Below are 17,185 nucleotides of genomic sequence, written 5' to 3'. Positions count from 1 at the left end.
AAAAAGCCCTCTAATAATTTTTTTACAATTATTTAGGACAGCAGAGTAAATAATTTTCCATCCTTTTAGGTGCTGTTGCCTTAACAATTCTGCTACGCTTTGTCCCGATATTACAAATATTTTAAAATAACAGTTTCTCTGGACTTATATCCCCCCTCCCATATTACATACCTTAAAAAAAAATTTTTCAAGACTGTTACAGGAAAAAATGTCTATATAACCAATTTAGCTGCGTATTTTGCTTAATTGACCTCAAAAGCATATTTTGACACCCCCCCCAGGACGAGCACCCTACATGAATTTTAAATATTGAATGAACCGTATCCACCTGGAAAATAGCAGCTACAAGAAAAAAACATCCCAAAATTGCAATGTCTACCCACACAATTTTTTCAAGCAATAGTGTCCTGAAACCAACACAAACAATAAAGTTACCTGTGCCTTACCTGTGGATCCAAGTTTAAACCAACCAAGGCATTAAAAGTATAAAAGTATAAAACATGCTCTAAATACCCTAAAACGAGATTACTAAAACACACACACACACACACTCCATTTGATCCTAAAGTTTGGTCACTTTAGCTGAAAGAGCATGACCGGTCCAAGGTCACCCAGTGAGCTTCCATGACACGAGACAGGATTCGAACCTCTGAACAGTTTACCAGCTCTGAGTTGAGAACTACCTGGAGATTTGGGGGAAGGAGGGCAGGATTTGGGGGAGGAGTGGGGTATGGAGCCGATTTTCTGGTGCTCCGTGCCCTGGAATTGTTGCAATCCGGGGAGAGCTCCAGGTATGACTCTTCACTACTTCTCTAAAAAAGGGGAAGGAAGCATTCGAGGGAGACCCAGTCCAGGGGCGTGAGGTGCTGAGTTCAAATGTGGGGCAGGATAGGACTTCCGTGAAAGGGAAGCTTCGGAGATGAATCACCGTTTTCAGGCTTGGGTGGAGCCCTCCTGTCATTTGTGCTGGGGGAGAGGTGTGGGAAATGAACACGGACTCCCGGGCTCTCTAGAATTGGGCTTGTGCTTGTTTTAAAGAGCTCCGGTACTTTCGGTGAGTATAGCAGAACTGCCAGGGCAGAGGGAACAAGAGCATCGCAGGCTTGGCTGCCAGGAGAAAGGGGACAGTCAAACCACCCACTGTGAAACTGTTCATCTCAGGCTGGAAGGAAAATTTCTGGGTCACAGCAGATGACTCCTGTGTAGTCTTGCACCATAGCAGCTACTGGTTTGTTTTGTTCATGTATTTCATCAGCCGGTCCATTTATGACCCATCCCATGAGATGAAGAAACTTAAGGTTATTGTGGCTAACCTTGCCAATTGCTCCGTTCTCCGAATCGGAGAAACTAGGTCAGCCATGCAAATGAACATTTGCAGCTGCCTTATGCTGAGTCTGTCAAGGCCAGCATTGTCTGCTCTGACCGGCAGTAGCTCTCCAAGGTCTCAATCCTTTCGCATCACCTGCTCCCTTGTCTGTGGAAGTGGCTGTGGCTTTGTGGCAGGGCATCTTTATGTGAATCACTCAAGGGATTTCCTGGCCATCCAAGGAATGATGCAATTAATCTGCACAACAAAGAAACACGACAGCACCTGGCACATCAAAATCTCATTAACAGAGGGTCTGTCACATCTGGACACCTCTTCAAGCCAGATGTGGCCAACACCTAGTACCCACCTGGAGCCTTATATCAGCTCCGGAGGTTTTCCCATTGCCCATTAAGATTTCTTTATCAAAGTTATCAAAGTCCAGTTCTCCCATTAGCAAACCCTCTGTTTCTTTGACATTGCTCAGCTAATCCTGTCAGATAATGTCTCAGCACCTCCGGGTCCTGCCCCTAGACCCCAAAGTACAAGATTTACTATTAAAAGAGAGCAAAGGCTTGTCTGTTTTCACGTCTGGTTCTTCTTTACCCGAACCCAGCTTGTAGACAGGCTGCTCTTTCTGGACTCTTCACCTTGGGCGGTAACTATAAGCTTTCTGTGTCGCAAACTTAAAACCCTATCGTACCTGATCACCTCTTTATTTTTCACCGGGATTATCGTGTTTAGCTTAAATTTAATGTATATTGTTAGGAATCTTTTTACTTTGTTTCAACAAAAATCTTTTAAAATTAAATTCCAAGTTTAATTGCCATTTTTATTTCAAAAGGGTTTATATCTGGGGAAAGGACCTATTTTACATTGGTAAAAGATCCTGCAGTTGCCCAACCTCTTGCAAATATATTAAAATACTCCATATTCAAATAATGTATTCAAATACAGCCTCTGGTTTGTTGCTTCCAATAGTAAAGTGGGTGGCCTGGTGTCAGTGACTATTGCAGCAGAATGAGACCACCCTCGAAGAAGAGCGGGGTTGCTAGTTGAGAAATAGCAAACTGCCCAATGGAGAGACAGCTGAAAAGTCCAGAGATTACAGAGTAACTGAAAGGCAATCTCAGGAGTCAACAACATGTCTTTATGGGTCCCCACTTAAAATTTTTATTTGGAATAGAAAAGCATCCTTAATAGCAAGTATATTCGTCACCACTGTAATATTCCCGGTATTCCAACTAAGGATCCGCCCAAGGTCTATTAGATCTGCTCCCACTCTCACTAGAAGAGAACTTGGCCACTGGCTGAACAAGGTGGGATAGGATTAGGTAAAGAGGATATGACCTTTGCTGTTGTAATATGGCCTTTACTGTTGTAATTTGGGAGGATTTTATTGGGGTGTTGTTGTATTTTAATCTTCTGCTGTGTGAACCACCGCAAGACCGTTCGGGGAACGGCGGTATATAAATTGGGGAAAAAATGGCTGCTTTGGAGGGTGGACTCTGTAGCATTATAGTCCCCTCCCCAAATCCCACCCATTCCTGGCTCCACCTCCAAGAGTTCACAACTCTACTCCTGGCACTCAGGATCCAGGAAGAAATCCTGGTTGGGAATAGGGAAACCAAGTTTTTTTGCCTGTTCCTTCAATCTGGTTGTAATTTTCTTTCTTTCTTTCTTTCTTTCTTTCTTTCTTTCTTTCTTTCTTTCTTTCTTTCTTTCTTTCTTTCTTTCTTTCTTTCTTTCTTTCTTTCCTTCTTTCCTTCTTTCTTTCTTTCTTTCTTAGCAGCCAAATAGCCCTGAGGCAAGGAGAGAGAAAGAGAAAGTGTTCCCATCCTGTGCAGTAACTTGAAGGTGGAGATCCGCTTAGTCAACCGTCCTCCTACCAGCCCTCAGCGTCATCCGATGAAGAAACAAAGTCGGCTGCCAATCTGCTTGAATGACAAGAGAAGAAGCATGCCCATGCCCTGAGCCTTTGTGTTTGTGTGTGGGAGAGTCATATTTGCCTGTGGATGACACACATAATATCTAATGCGCTTAGGCCTCTGTCAAACTGTCACTTCCGGGATTTCAGGTACGCTCACGATAGTCCTGTGTGGACACAGCTCTTTTGCAAACACTGCATCCAATGGGCCAATGAGGGGAACGTGTATCCCTGGCGGGCAAGATCCAGCTCTTCCACTGCTACATTCTCTACACTTATACAAACCAGGCCACGGAGGATAAAGATTGGAAAACAGGACCTCTGGGCTCGGTCCCATGTTTTATGTTTGGTCAATACTTCTTGAGATTGTCCGTTTGATAAACTTGACGGAGAGGTATCTTTCTGGAAAATGGGTGTCTTGTTGTGTTTGTTCTCCCCTGGGGACAACCTCCCTTCCTTTCTCAATATACCTGCACTCAGCTGAATGTGTTTCGTCCTGAAGGTCTTTATACTGCCATTAACTCTCTGTTTGTTCTCCCTTATAAAACAGGTAAAGGAGACCAGCAGAGACCAGATCTCCAGGGGACTGCCTGGTTCAGTGTTACCCAACGTGTGGGTTGGGACCCACAAGTGGGTTGCAGCTGTAGCATTGCCAGCTCTAGGTTGAGAAATTCCTAGATAGTTGAGGGATGGAGCCAGAGGAGGGGAGTGGGTGGAGCTTCAGCAAGTCCACCCAGTGTAATGCCAGGGTCTCTGTTAATTGCTCTCAGCAATCCACATCTGCCTACCAATCTCCGATTTTGACGTATGCATTTCCTTCACTATGTTTCCCCCTTGAATTGAATCCAGGCAAATGGTAACGGTATCAACTAAGCTTGTTATTTCAGTTTAGTCCTTGAATCGGTCAAACGTCTTCATTATGCTGTAATTTACTGCTCATCTCTATGTATGGGCTGGTCACTTCCATTTCATTGGATCTGAAGAAGTGTGCGTGCACATGAAAGCTTTTGCCGAGCATAAAATTTTGGTGGTCTTAAAGTTGCCTCTGGATTAATTTTGTTAGGTGATCTGAACGTTTGATTAGTGAGAAGCCTTCACAGGGCGTATCCTTAATTGTGGAATGCTGAGAGTCCCTCCCAGAGACCCTCCCCTTACAGGCCAACGGTATAGTCGATAAACAACAGTGATTTTAACTATTTAATAGGGTTAGCCTTTATTATGGACTCTTATTTTTGTCGTGCCACTTCAGACCAACATGGCTACCCACTTGAATCTACCTTTATTGTGGAATATTTTGATTGATTTGAATCTGCATCATTTTACTATGATGTAAACTGCCCTGACCTCCTTGGGAGGGCGGTATAAAAATCCCATCAATCCAATTCGTTATATTATTCAAAATAAACGACAGTTCCCAGAGGGCTATTCTCCATGGTCCCTGGTGCCGCGTGGATCCCTGGGAGTCGTAGTCTCTGACCCGCCTACAGGTAAAAGCGACGAGGACAATGGGACTACAACTACCGTCATGCCCCTCCGCTTCCTCCCTCGCCGCCGGTCGCCGCTTGCGGGGCGTGCCGGGACGCGTAGTCCTTTCCTTCGTACCATCCCGGCGGGGGGACTACAATTCCCAGCGTGCCCCGGGGCGGGGCCGCTTTGACGCCCCGGCCGTCCCCCTGCCCGCGAGGGGCTTCTCCCAAGATGGCGGCTGCTCCTGCTGCGGGGGGCGGGGGCGGCGGCCCCGGCGGGTCTCTGGGCTACTGCCTGGCCCAGCTGCAGAAGGGCACGGAGCCCGGCCTGGGCAGGGCCCTGCTGGCGCTGCGGACCCAGCACGTCAAGGAGGCCGGGGGCATCGCGCGCTTCAGGAGCCGCGGGGGGCTCAAGCCTCTGCTGGGGGTCCTGGCCAGCGCCCCCCGCCCGCGCCGCACCCTCGACCTCGCCCTCAGCATCCTGGGCAACTGCTGCACCGAGGGCGGGAGCCGCACCCAAGTCCGCGAGCTCGGCGGCATCCCGCCCCTCGGTGAGTGGGGGGGACGGGGAGGGGGGCTGGGCTGGAGGGGTTCGGACCTGGGCGACCCCTGAAATTGAGGCGTCCAGAATCAGCCCCCCTGATTTGAGGGGAGCAGACTTGGGGGACCCCTGAAATTGAGGGGTCCAGAATCAGCCGCCCCCGGATTTGAGGGGTTCAGACCTGGGCGACCCCTGAAATTGAGGGGTCCAGAATCAGCCCCTCCCGGATTTGAGGGGTTCGGACCTGGGCGACCCCTGAAATTGAGGGGTCCAGAATCAGCCCTTCCTGGATTTGAGGGGTTCAGACCTGGAGACCCCTGATTTTGAGGGGTCCAGAATCAGCCCCCCTGGATTTGAAGGGTGCAGACCTGGGGACCCCTGAAATTGAGGGGTCCAGAATCAGCCCCCTCTGGATTTGAGGGCTCCAGACCTGGGGACCCCTGAAATTGAGGGGTCCAGAATCAGTCCCCCAGATTTGAGGGGTGCCGACTTGGGGACCCCCGAAATTGAGGAGTCCATAATTAGCCCCCCTGGATTTGAGAGGTTCATACATGGGGAACCCCTGAAATTGAATCAGCCCCCTGAAATTGAGGGGTTTGGACTTGGGTGACTCCTGAAATTGAAGGGTCATAATGAGCCCCCACCTGGATTTGAGGGATTCAGATTTGGGGACCCCTGAATTGAGTGGCTCAGAATCAGCCCCCTGATGAATTTGAGGTGGCCCCCTGAATTTCGGGCATCCAAAATTGACTATCCCCTGAATTTGACAGGTCCAGACTTGGAGCCCCCCCTGAATTTGAAGGATCCATAATCAGCACCCCTGACTTTGAGGGGTCCAGCCTTGGTCACCCTCTGAATTTGAGGGGTCCAGAATAGACCCCTGTGAATTTGAGGGATCCAGACTTGGGACCTCCCTATTTGCAGGCTAGCATTCCCCCTGTCCCCCTCCCTGGATGTAGCTGTTCTGCTTCTCTGGTGTGGGAATACAATCTGGGGTCTGTGTTGTTTGGGCCCGGGAGGATTGCTGCTGGGTGCTGGGTTCAGCCCAAAACTACTTCTTTCTGATCTGAGACCTTTTTCTTTTTGGGTGCCTTGCAGAGGGCAGGAGGCGTCTCTTGCCTGCTCTCTTGCCTGCTCAGGTGAGATGATGCAACCTTGACGAAAGGCCCTGAAGAGTGACTAGATGGAAATGTCAGACTTTGCCCTGCATGGACAGCGTCTCACCCCCAGGCGGTCCTGGAGGATTCACGGGCGAGGGCCCATTTAAGCCTAGCGGGGCTGTTCTAGAATCCAGACCCCCAACCATTGCTTGCGACATTCTGAGCAGTGCCGCTGGGACTTGTGTCCATCTTAGGGGAGGGCGCTTCCAAATGTCGGCCTCCTCTTGGACGGGGTGAAGCCGGAGAGCTTGTCCAGGCTTGCCCTTCGCTTTGCAGTTGCAGTGCTGCCTGCCTGCCTGGGAGGGTGCCGTCGCCTCATCCTTTCAAATTCAGTCATTGGTCTGCTGCCGGTAGGCTAGGTGGCTGCTTCGAAGGCAGCCTGAACACCTTGGAAGTCTGTCGCCTCTTATCCGTTTCCTTTTGAGCTCTTTTTTCCTCTTGGCCCCTCCTGGAGGCTAGAATGGAGGGGGCGGGCTGTCATCAGGGTATGCAAGGGATTGTAAACTGGCATTTTCTCTGCAGGACACACAGGTGGTCCTCCTTCAGGCTTTTGAGCTGTCCATCGCAGCCCATGTGCAAAGCCGCCTTTAGACAAGGGCTCCCCGGGGTTTGTTTACTTCTAGCAGTCCGCATGGCATCTGCTCTCAGATATTTTTAACGGCACACGCCCAGGACTGAACCGGGCACCTTCCGCATGTGAAGCATGTGCCGTCCCACTGAGCCATTGCCTTTGTTTCCATGAAGCGGCTAAATCATATAAGTCATTTTGAAATAATCCGTGAGAGCTCAACTGCTTTTCTGTAGGGCAATCGTGTATTAGATACTGTTGTGCTTGCTTACTTATATTTCTAGACTGCCGCACCTGACCGGTCGGCTCGCACCAGCTAACAACGTATAAAATAACTGTAAAACAATACTCCCCCCCCCCCCGATTGCTGATATGACTCCAGAGCGATGGTATAGGCCGCTTGCTGGAAATGCCAGGTAGATATGACTCCAGTAGCATCTTAGAGGCCAGCTACTGAGAGTCGGAGATCTCTTCTTGAAACCTTGTTGGGCTCGAAGTTGCTCCTAACTTGTTTAGATTTTCAAACCTAACTGTTCTCCTGGAGAACAAAGCGGCTGCCTTCTGGAATGGTCTCCGTAGCACACTCAGAATGCCAGACTGGGCTTGCTGCTTGGCTCAGAACGTTTAAAGTCGGTATAAGACAGGCCAGGCTGAATGGGGAAAGCTGCCTTCTGGGTTTATAGGTATGACGAAAAGCGAGCTTAAAAGATATTGTGAAAGTGAACAGAAAAATTAAGACTTTAAAGCAGTGGTTCTCAACCTTCCTAATGCTGCGACCCTTTAATACAGTTCCCCAGCCGTGTTCTTTCACAGAAATTAAACTGAAACTGACCAATGGCGTGAAGATCCATTGATCACGATTGTATATAAATTGTTTTTTTCTCGGGGGTTTCTCAGTTCAGCTCTGCCTCTTGTCCCACCATGCCGATCTCGCTCTTTTCCACTGCCCCAGACGAACGCTCTCTCTCGATCTACCCCGCAAGGCTGCTGTGTGGATGGCACCCCCTGGCCAAGCTGCTTGCCCTGCCATGACCCCCTCAAAGGAGTCCCAACCCCCAGGTTGAGAACCACTGCTTTAAAGGATCAAAATTCTAGAGCTTTAAATCTATTTCCCGTCCTTCTCGCCAGCTCAAATCACGGGCGCAGAATGTTGCCGTCCGCAGGGAGGTCTGAGAAGAAGTTCTCTTGGGTTTTATAACAGGATTCTCTCTTCCCTTCCCCTCCCTTTCATCCTTGCAGTTACCGTCCTGAAGTCTCTCGCCGTGGAAAGCATCCAGAATCGGACCGCTCGGGCCCTCGGCAACTTGGCTATGGACACGGAGAACTGCCAGGCCATCCACGAAGCAGGTTGACCGAGGGGTGGGATTCTGGACTGGGAGTGGCGGCAGGATCCCGGGGCAGGGCTCCGAGGGGTTTGGGGTCCTCTCTGTCTGTACGAAGTGCTCTGGCAGTGGGACCTTACTCTGTGAAGGCAGGGCCTGTGTAAATGGCTGGGATTTGTGGTGTGCTCGCTTTTGTAACCTGTGAAGCGGCCCCAAGCAAAAGGGGGCTTAGTTTTGCGGCGGGTGGGATGCATCATGCTGGAAAATGATCTAGCTTTCAAGTGTTAAGGAGGCCCAGTTTGGGAAGAAGGGAGAGGGAGATGTGGCAGGTGGGCTGAGAAGCTTCTGAACAGTCTATGGAACGAGGGAGAGGAGAGCCTGTAAATGGGATCCCTGACTGGTTCTCCTTTGGCCTCTCTTCATTCCCCCCTCCCATGCCTCCCTGCAGGAGCGGTGCCCCCGCTGATCCAGATCCTCACCACCTCCCAGGACAGCGAGTGTTTGCAGAGCGTGATCCGAGCACTGCGGTACCTGGCCGACAGCCCCGCCCACCGCCTCGCACTGGCCCAGCAGGGGGCGGTGCGCCCCATTGCCGAGCGCCTGACATCCTCCCCCGATGACGCCGCCCTGGTGGCCGCGGCCGTGCGGGCCCTCCTGGAGCTGACCAAGGGCTGCAGCCGCGACTGCGCTGAGCAGCTGAGCCTAGGGGGCGGGGTGGCGCCCCTGGTGACGCTGACGAGCCACGAGAAGCCGGCGGTACGGGAGTCGGCCCTGTGGGCCCTGGCCAACCTCTGCGTGCAGGGGATGCTGCGGCCGGCCGTGGGCAACGCCGGCGGGGTGGAAGTGATGGTGACGGAGATCCAAAGGCGTCGGGGCTCCGGAGCTCCTGGGCCTTCCATGCACTCGCTGGTGAGAGCCCTCTGCCTGCTGTGCCGGGAGGCGGTCAACAGGAGCCGGATCCGCGAAGCTGGCGGCCTGGAGCTGCTGCTCGCCCTGTTGCGGGACCGGAGCCACAGCTCCTTCCACGCCCGCGTGGTGGTGGCGTTTGTGGCTTTCCTGTACGACGAAGAGGCCCTGGAGATCCTGCAGGCCAGAGGGCTGGTGCCTTTGCTGGTGGGAAGGCTGGCCGCCCAGGGCCAGTGGGGAGGCCGGGAGCAAGAGGAGGCCGACGGAGAGGCCGAGGAGCCGGAGGACGAGAGAGACGCCGCCTCGTTTGACTTCCCCACAGAGGGGCGCCGTGGGGAGCAGGCTGCGTCGGGAGCCGAGTCCTCCAGTTTCCAGAGTCTTAGGTGAGCACTCACTTTTGCTGCGGGGAGAGGGGAGGGCAGTTTTGTTCAGGGTTTGCTGACCGGGTCGCAGAAGGGGTTGAGCCCTGGACTCTTTGTGCACCGAGGAAATGCCTTTTAATTTATTTTTTGCCCTGAGCATCAAAATCCATTCCTGGATTGCAAAGGATCTCCTGCATTGCCTATTTTAGTGTTCAGGTCAGTGGGGATTTGTGCCAGGCAGGGGAGAGGAGACAACAGCAAAGGAAATTAAGAGGGGGAGGTTGGAATAAGGGTAGGAGGCAGGTGGGAATGCTATCTCCTATCCAGGTTGGCCGTACAGTCCTTTCCCGGTGCCCCCTGAGCCTTCCGGCACACGCAGTGGGTCCTGAGGCAGCCACAGGGAGAAGCCCTGTATTCACTGCAACCACCGGCTTTAAGGCTTCATGCCAAAAAGGACTGTGCGTGAGTGGCAGCCGATGCTTGCAATCCCCAGGTGGCGACTTTCCTGATGCACTTCTGAATTCTGGCCAACAGAGGGCAGCGTGAGCAAGCTTTCAGCCTAGGTTCCTCTGTCCCCTACCCGCTCTATGGTTTCCCTTATTCCCTTGTCTTCTCGCTCCCTACCTCCCCCAATCTCCTGCAGGTCCTGGCTGCTTTCCGAAGGCTACATTGCCAGTCCCGGAGACCTGTCCCCCCAGTGGTCCCCGGACACCACCCTTTCTGAACTGGACGCCCAAAGATGCATCAGCCCCAACCAGGAGCTGCAAGATGAACCCCCGGGGCCCTGCCACGGCACACCAGGGGTCAGCACCCAGTCCAGGTCGGAATCCCCGGACTTCTTGAACTGCCCGTTGCTGGATTTGATGCTTGTAGAGCAGCCAAGCTCTTCCACGGAAGCAGAGGCAGATGGAGCACATCTGGAAGAGACCCTCCCTGTGGCCACTTTGCCCGTCCCAGAAGAAAGAGGGGGCCTCCATTCAGCACCGTCACCCTTCCGAGAGACGGGGGATTGGCCGGCAGCTGAGGAGCACAAAGCGGTCGGGGCCGAGAAGCAGCAGGAGTGTCGGATTACGGCGTCGCCAACAAACGCTGAAAAAGCCAGCGAGGAAGCAGCGCAGTCAGCTCCGATTGCATGCGTCACAGCTGAGAACGAGCCGGAGGCCCAGAGCCCACGTGCAGTTCTCTCCCCTCTGCGCAAGGGTGACCCAAACCAGCCGTCGCCTGGCTTTCCTGCCAAATCCCCAACTGCCAGCGAGGCATGTCCGGGGCCCAAAAAGCTGCCCCTTCCGATCTTCCCGGGTTCCCCCGAGGAATCCAGGCCGCCTACCTTCTGCTGGAAGCGACGCACCCGGTTTCGTTTGGCCTCCGAGCAGGCCACGCCCCCTCAGGCCTCCCGCCCCGTCGGGGAAGCCCCATCCCCGCTGCTCTCCTTGGCGCTGCCTCTCTCTTCCTCTCCACACGGCGGCGACAGGGAGCTGCACGCCCCGGAGGCCCCGGCTCTGCTGCTGCTCTCGCGTTTTTCGCAAGCCGAGGATCCCAGCCGCAGCTTGGTGACGCCGACGGCGTTGCGAGGGCTGCTCCGGTACGTCACAGGGAGCCCCGCCCCTTCGTCCCGCTGCCTGCGTCTGCTGCACCGCCTCACCTGCAACCCGGCCTGCCTGGAGGCCTTTGTCCGCTCCTTCGGGGCCTCGCTCATCCGGGCCTGGCTGGTGCTGGGCGTGTCGCCAGAGCAAGCTGCCGCTGCTGCCGCCACCACAGAACAGGGAGAGGAGGGCCCGGGGAACCCCGAGGTGGAGCACCACGATGCTGGCCGATTCAAGGAGCTCGGTGAGTGTTCTTCCTCACTCGCTCTGTCTCTCTCTCTCGTCCTCTTTTTCAATGTTTATATCCTGCCTGCCTTTCTCGCTCCGTGTGGCTTAACAAGAATAGCTGAAAACAAGCTAAAACCAAACTAAATCACAAGCCCAAAGCTGTTCCCCTCCCCAGTCCAAGATAGGGGGATTCTCGCTTGTGTTCAAGGCGGCCAAATCTCTTGGTCACCCCTTCAAGGCAAGGAAGGCCCTCACAGTCGAGGCTTTTGGGCACTCAGGCGCGCTACCTCTGATGCATTTGCATTGCCTGCAGTTGGCGGCCACAAGATGCTTGCGGCAGCGGAGCTCATCTTGTTCGGGGATGCTCAGATGGGTGTCACTGATTTCAGCTGGGCAAGGGTGCGTCCAGATCCGAGGGAGCCTTTCCTTTCCTGGGTGGGTCACAGGGCAGACTTCTTCTGGCAGATCTGGAGCATCCATGAGATGCATCCTGGGGCCTCCAGCTCCTTTGAACAGAAAGTTCTGGGTGTGTGCATGTACGTGTGCACGTGTGTGCATGCGTGCTGAGTGGCCATTGCGGCCGTTTGACTTCCTGCCCTTCCTCCCTGCCTTTGCCAGGTGAGACGCTGCTGATGAACCTGCGTGTGCAAGCCGAGTCCCCCTTTGGCGTGGGAGTCCTCAACCACCTGCTGCTGTCGGGCTCCGAGGCGGACCAGGTGGCCTGCGCTCTCGCCCTCCCCCTCATCTGCAGGTGAGTCCAATTGATGGCTCTTCTCCTCCCAGGACCAGCAGGGGGAGCCCAAGCGGGAACTGTAGGCAGGGCCTGTGGCGGCGGCAGCTGCACCCTCACCCAGGACTCAAGCCAGAGATGTGCTCTGCGCTGGGGAAGGGCGAGCAGATGGTTTAGCTCAGGGGTAGTCAAATTGCAGCCCTCCAGATGTCCATGGACTACAATTCCCAGGAGCCCCTGCCAGCGAATGCTGGCAGGGGCTCCTGGGAATTGTAGTCCATGGACATCTGGAGGGCCGCAGTTTGACTACCCCCGGTTTTGGCTCATCCCACACACTGGATATGGGGAGAGGAAGCAAACCCACCCTGCCAGCTTTTCTTCTGCACTTGCTGAATAGTTGAGAGTGACCCATTAGTCTAGAGCGGTCTTTCTCATCCAGGGTTTCCTGAAAAGGTCAGAGTTAATTCATTTTTTGTATATTTTTAAAATTTGTTAAACGTTTATCAGGTGATAAATAGGATCATGTCAACCCTCCCTCCCTCCCACCCAAAATGGCCAATGATGGGCCTGGAGGAATTCATGGGGGGGATGTAAGGCATCAATGGGGGGAGGAATTTGAGGAGAATGGTGCTTGTGGGCAGCTCGAATTTCTGGGGCGAAATTTCTCCAGGATGGGAAGGAAAAGGTCAAAGCGACCCGAAGGTCAAGAGCGTGACGTTCCTTCTTTGCTTCTGCTGCAGGAAGGATTCCCTTTGCCGGAAGCTTCTCGTGGACCACTCTGGCCTGCGCTTCCTGCTGGCTGCCCTGGTGCGAGGCCCTGACCCCCACTTCCTCTTCTACACCGCCGATTCGCTCTCCCTCCTCCTGGCCTCTCAAGTCCCGCCTTCCGCCGGGGTCTCTTCTCCCGCCTTAAAGCGGCCTCGCCTGGACCGCCCACCGCCGTGTTCCTATCGCCACCTGGTGGACGGAGGTGGGGCTGACCTGCACTTCCAGCTGGACGGAGGCACCACGGTGCCCGCCTCACGCAAGGCAGTAACTGAAGCCTCCGAGGTCTTCCGGGCCATGCTGGGCGGAGGGTTTGCCGAGTCGTCCCGCAGCACCGTGACGCTCCACGGCCTGTCGCTGGAGCCCTTCCTTGTCCTTATGCACTTCCTTCACGGCTGCCGGGGGGAGCCTTGCCCAGTGCTGGGCGTGCCGTTCTCCCTCGCTCTGGCGGAAGACATTTTGACGGCTGCGGAACAGTATCTCCTCCCCGAGCTCCAGGCTTTGGTGGACGAGGCCGTGTGCGGGAGCTTCTTGCGCCCAGGGACCATTGGTGAGGTGTACCGCTTGGCCGAACGGCAGAACCGGCCCCGCGTGCTCCAACGGTGCGCCTCCTACGCATTCCAGGAATCGCCGGAGACCACCCAGCAGGCAGCTGCGCTGGCGGAACTGCTCCGATCCACCGGAAATCCCAGCGGGTTGGTTGAGGAGCTGTTGAGGGCGGTCCTGGAATCCCCGTGGGGCTGTGGTTCGGAGGGACAGCTCGGCTGAAAGGCCTGGGCCCTCGTCTCCTCCCTCTCCCAATCTCCCGTGCCCCGCCTCGGTATCCGTGTTGTAGTGGGACACGCCGGTGCAGTTACAGCAGGAATGCTAAGGATAAAGGGGATGATCGGCAGAGAAGGGGGGTCTTGATCGGTAGCCCGGTCCCGTGGGTTCAACCTGGGCATCCCTGGGGAGGGGGAAAGGGGCACTGAGCACCCCCTCGGCAATGCAAGTTGTGCATGTCAGGTGGAAGGCAGGAGCAGCTGCGTGTGCAGGGCGGGAGAGAAGAGGGAAGTGAGTTGCAGCAGGGTGGTGGTCACATAACCCAACGGAACAGGTGGCAGAGGGAGGTTTAAAGTGAAGGGCAAGGAGAAAGCTGCCCGGCTTGAAATCCCGGTCGACCCTCCCCCTTCATCTGCAGAGATCCTCCCATCCTGTAACGGAGGAAGAGCACGTGGTTAAGTCTCCATGTGGCTCTGCTTATGGCAGCAGTGGGAAGGGGGTGGCGGGTCCCTTTCTTGTAGGGGAGCTCGGGGGGACAGACTCCTGGTTGCACTGGCCCCAAGTGGGGACCCCCAGTCCCAGGAGGTGGCTCCGTAAACTTTCCTCCGTTGTGTGAGAGGGTGGCATCCTATGGAGAAGGGCATGAAGACGTAAGGAGAAGAGTGAAATGGAGAGAGGGTCCTGCAAAATGTGTCCCTTAGACTCCCTCTGGGGCCCATGGGAAAAAAAGTTGGTGGGGGGTAGACGCTTGGTGCGTTGGGAGGCTGCTGGGGGGGGTCGTGGCTCCTCTGCGCAGGTAGAACTCGGTCGCCTCTGAGGAATTGTACATAGTGAAATATAGATTGAGAGACGCTCTGAAGGCCCGTGTGATCTCGCCTTATTTTCTGAGCTAGCACGCGAAAGACAAGACGGCTTCTCTTGACCAATGGGGGAAAGCAAAATGCTTGTCCCAAAGTAAGACGGACAGCTGGGACACATTTTTGGAGGCAGCGCTTTGGTCAGACGCCGTCTGCTTATCCGAGATGTCGCCTCTGCGTGGAGAAGAGCCACGCTGACTGCGGTGCACGGAGACACAAACACGGGAGAGGTACGCGGGGCCAGGGCTGGCGTCTCCAGCCAAATGCTTGGCAGGCAGGATCTGGAGCCAGATGCCAGCCGAGGATCTCTGCGCGGGATGGAGAGGCGGCCTTCCCCCTCCTCTCCTCACAGGAAACGCCTGCACTTAACTACATCCAGATGGTCTGGGGAACGGGGAGGGGGAGGGGGAGGGAGGACCCACTTCCTGAGAGGCTGAGGGTGGGAACACGGGGCTCTCTAGCCGCTGGCGCACGGCGGGAGGAGCTTCCCAGCCTGCTGTGGTCTCTCCCGGCCCGGCCCACTTTGGAGCAGTCGAACTCCCACTTATCTGCCGGACTGGCTCCTTTGCGGGCGTGGGTGAGGTTTATCCCCGTCACTCATCTCTGTCCAGGAGAAACAACCCTTTCTTAATGTTCTGCTCTTACAGTTGCAGGAGCAGAGATGGGTACAAACGGTGCCGACTCTTAATTCTCCAACAAGCCACCCTCCAGGCAATCTTTGGGTTGCCACGAGCGTCCCAGGATGACCGTCCTGCCGCCAAAGGGGCTTTTTCTCCCGTATGCCGGACTCCAGGGTCAGCGCAAGCACGTTTGCACCCTGTTGGGCTCGTGGCTGAAGGCTGTGGTCGTTTGAAGGAGTTCGTGGTGGGACCAGGCTGCTTTCGTGACGTCCGGTGACGTGCCTTCTGGAACTGCAGGAGGTCACCCGCACGGCTCGTTCTTAAAATACTAAAAGGGGCTGCGGTTCGGAAAGCCGGTTCTGTCAAGGCCACTAAGTCTGCAGCTGTCCTAACGTCCATTTTTGTAATAATGCTGAGAATTCCCGCAGGGCTTTGTTTAAACATTTTCTATTTATATGCGGGTTTATCCACCATACCTGCACCCGAAGGGGCGAGGGTTCAAAATAGAAACAAGATAAAATAATCTAAAATACATCCGAACATTTAAAACAGGGGTAGTCAAACTGCGGCCCTCCAGATGTCCATGGACTACAATTCCCATGAGCCCCTGCCAACGTTTGCTGGCAGGGGCTCATGGGAATTGTAGTCCATGGACATCTGGAGGGCCGCAGTTTGACTACCCCTGTTTTAAAACATAAACCCCTCCCTCCCTGGCAGGAGAGCAGACGGATGAAACTAGATGTCAGAAGCCTGAAGAGGTGTGTGTTCATCAGGGACCCAAAAACATAATGTAAGTGCCGGGAGAATCACCAGAAGGAGGCTGTTCCAAAATACAGGGGCCACCACAGAAATGGCTGGGTCTGGAGGGGAGAAGGCACTTCTTCAAATAAACTGGGCCCAAACCATTTAGGGCTTTATAGATTAACATCAACACCTTGATCTGGGCTTGGTAGCAAACGGGGAGCCAGGGTAGATCATCACCATTCGTAAACAGTTCGCATCTAAGCCAGGTGAGTATTATTGCGCCTGCATCGGTGGATGGCCCAGGTTAGCCAGCTCTTCGAAGCTAAGCTGGGTTCGCCCTGCTTAGGACTTGGATGCGAGACCCTCAAGGAATTACAGGGTTGCTGTACAGAGGCAGCCAATGGCAAACCACCTCTGGACGTTCCTCATTTTGGGAATCCGACCTGGTCGTCCTAAGCAGCTTGCAGCTCGACGTCAACTTCCCGCCGCCTCGTTATGGACAGGAAAGCTGAAGCTTGGGGAAAGGCTTTTCGATAAAGAGTTTGGGGGCAAGGTGGTGCTTAGGGCATCTGCTTGGAAGGCAGAAGGTCCTGGGTACAAGCCTTGGCTTCGCCAGGTTTACACGGATCAGAAAGGTGGTACTGGGGACCGCAGGACTGACCCCGCTGGTCTGACTTGGTATACAGCCCTCGCCCCTGTCCCTTCCCCCTCAGCTCCCTGCTGGCAGGTAAGTTGCTCCTCGGGGCAGAAAAGAGGAGAGAGCCTTTGCCTCTCCCCTGGGGCTTCCTCTCCCTTCGCCTGAATACTATTTGCAGTGCAAGGGTGCTCCGTTCCTCCTCCGTCCCTCCATCCCTTCTTTTCCCGGCTTCCTTGGCTCGGCCCATCTTTATATCCTGTGTTTCTTCTCTGCTGTCAACATCCTCCGAATCAAATCATCTCACATGGCTGGCGATTACAGATCTTCCCAGCTGCCTTTCCGCCAGATCTCCTCTCTGGCCAAAGCCCTCGTGACCTCCTGCTGGATCCACAGCTGTATTTCTCTTTCCCGGTTTGGCACCTGAAGTCCCAGGACTGCCAGACCTGGAAGCAGAGAGGGCGTCCAAGAGCTTGCGAAAGCAGGGGGTCGATTCTTCTTGCAGTCCCTGCGTGCTGGGGGGGGGGGGATATAAATCCAATTAATAATAATTTAAAAATTGGTAGCAATTTATTGGTAGGTTGGTGGGGGGAGGATTATGCCGCCAGTCTTATGCTTTGGTTTATGTGGGGTTGATGGGGTTTTTATGTGTAACACACCAAGAGTCTTTGGAGAGAGGCAGGCTAAAAAATAAATATGTAAAG

The 17,185-nt window shown here is 54.4% G+C and overlaps 1 protein-coding gene across 1 annotated transcript; it reads left to right on the top strand.

Moving 5' to 3' along the window:
• The first annotated feature begins 4,855 nt into the window (after positions 1–4,855).
• Positions 4,856–14,491, top strand: ARMC5 (armadillo repeat containing 5). Its single transcript, XM_077314531.1, has 6 exons — positions 4,856–5,250; positions 8,208–8,315; positions 8,739–9,579; positions 10,202–11,385; positions 11,988–12,120; positions 12,840–14,491. Exons 1-6 carry the CDS (start codon positions 4,932–4,934, stop codon positions 13,630–13,632), a joined length of 3,378 nt encoding a protein of 1,125 aa, XP_077170646.1. The 5' UTR covers positions 4,856–4,931; the 3' UTR covers positions 13,633–14,491.
• Positions 14,492–17,185: the final 2,694 nt, after the last annotated feature.

The sequence above is a fragment of the Paroedura picta genome, chromosome 16 (assembly GCF_049243985.1).
Source record: "Paroedura picta isolate Pp20150507F chromosome 16, Ppicta_v3.0, whole genome shotgun sequence".
Taxonomy (NCBI): Eukaryota; Metazoa; Chordata; class Lepidosauria; order Squamata; family Gekkonidae; genus Paroedura; species Paroedura picta.
The sequence above is the reverse complement of the archived record's forward strand: the minus strand, read 5'-3'. Positions and strand labels throughout refer to the sequence as shown.

Excerpts from the sequence above, each read along its gene's own strand:
- ARMC5 (XM_077314531.1), top strand. The coding sequence starts at position 4,932 with ATGGCGGCTGCTCCTGCTGCGGGGGGCGGGGGCGGCGGCCCCGGCGGG. Across the intron at positions 11,386-11,987 it reads TGGCCGATTCAAGGAGCTCG|GTGAGACGCTGCTGATGAAC; the intron begins GTGAGTGTTCTT and ends TGCCTTTGCCAG. Across the intron at positions 12,121-12,839 it reads GCCCTCCCCCTCATCTGCAG|GAAGGATTCCCTTTGCCGGA; the intron begins GTGAGTCCAATT and ends CTTCTGCTGCAG.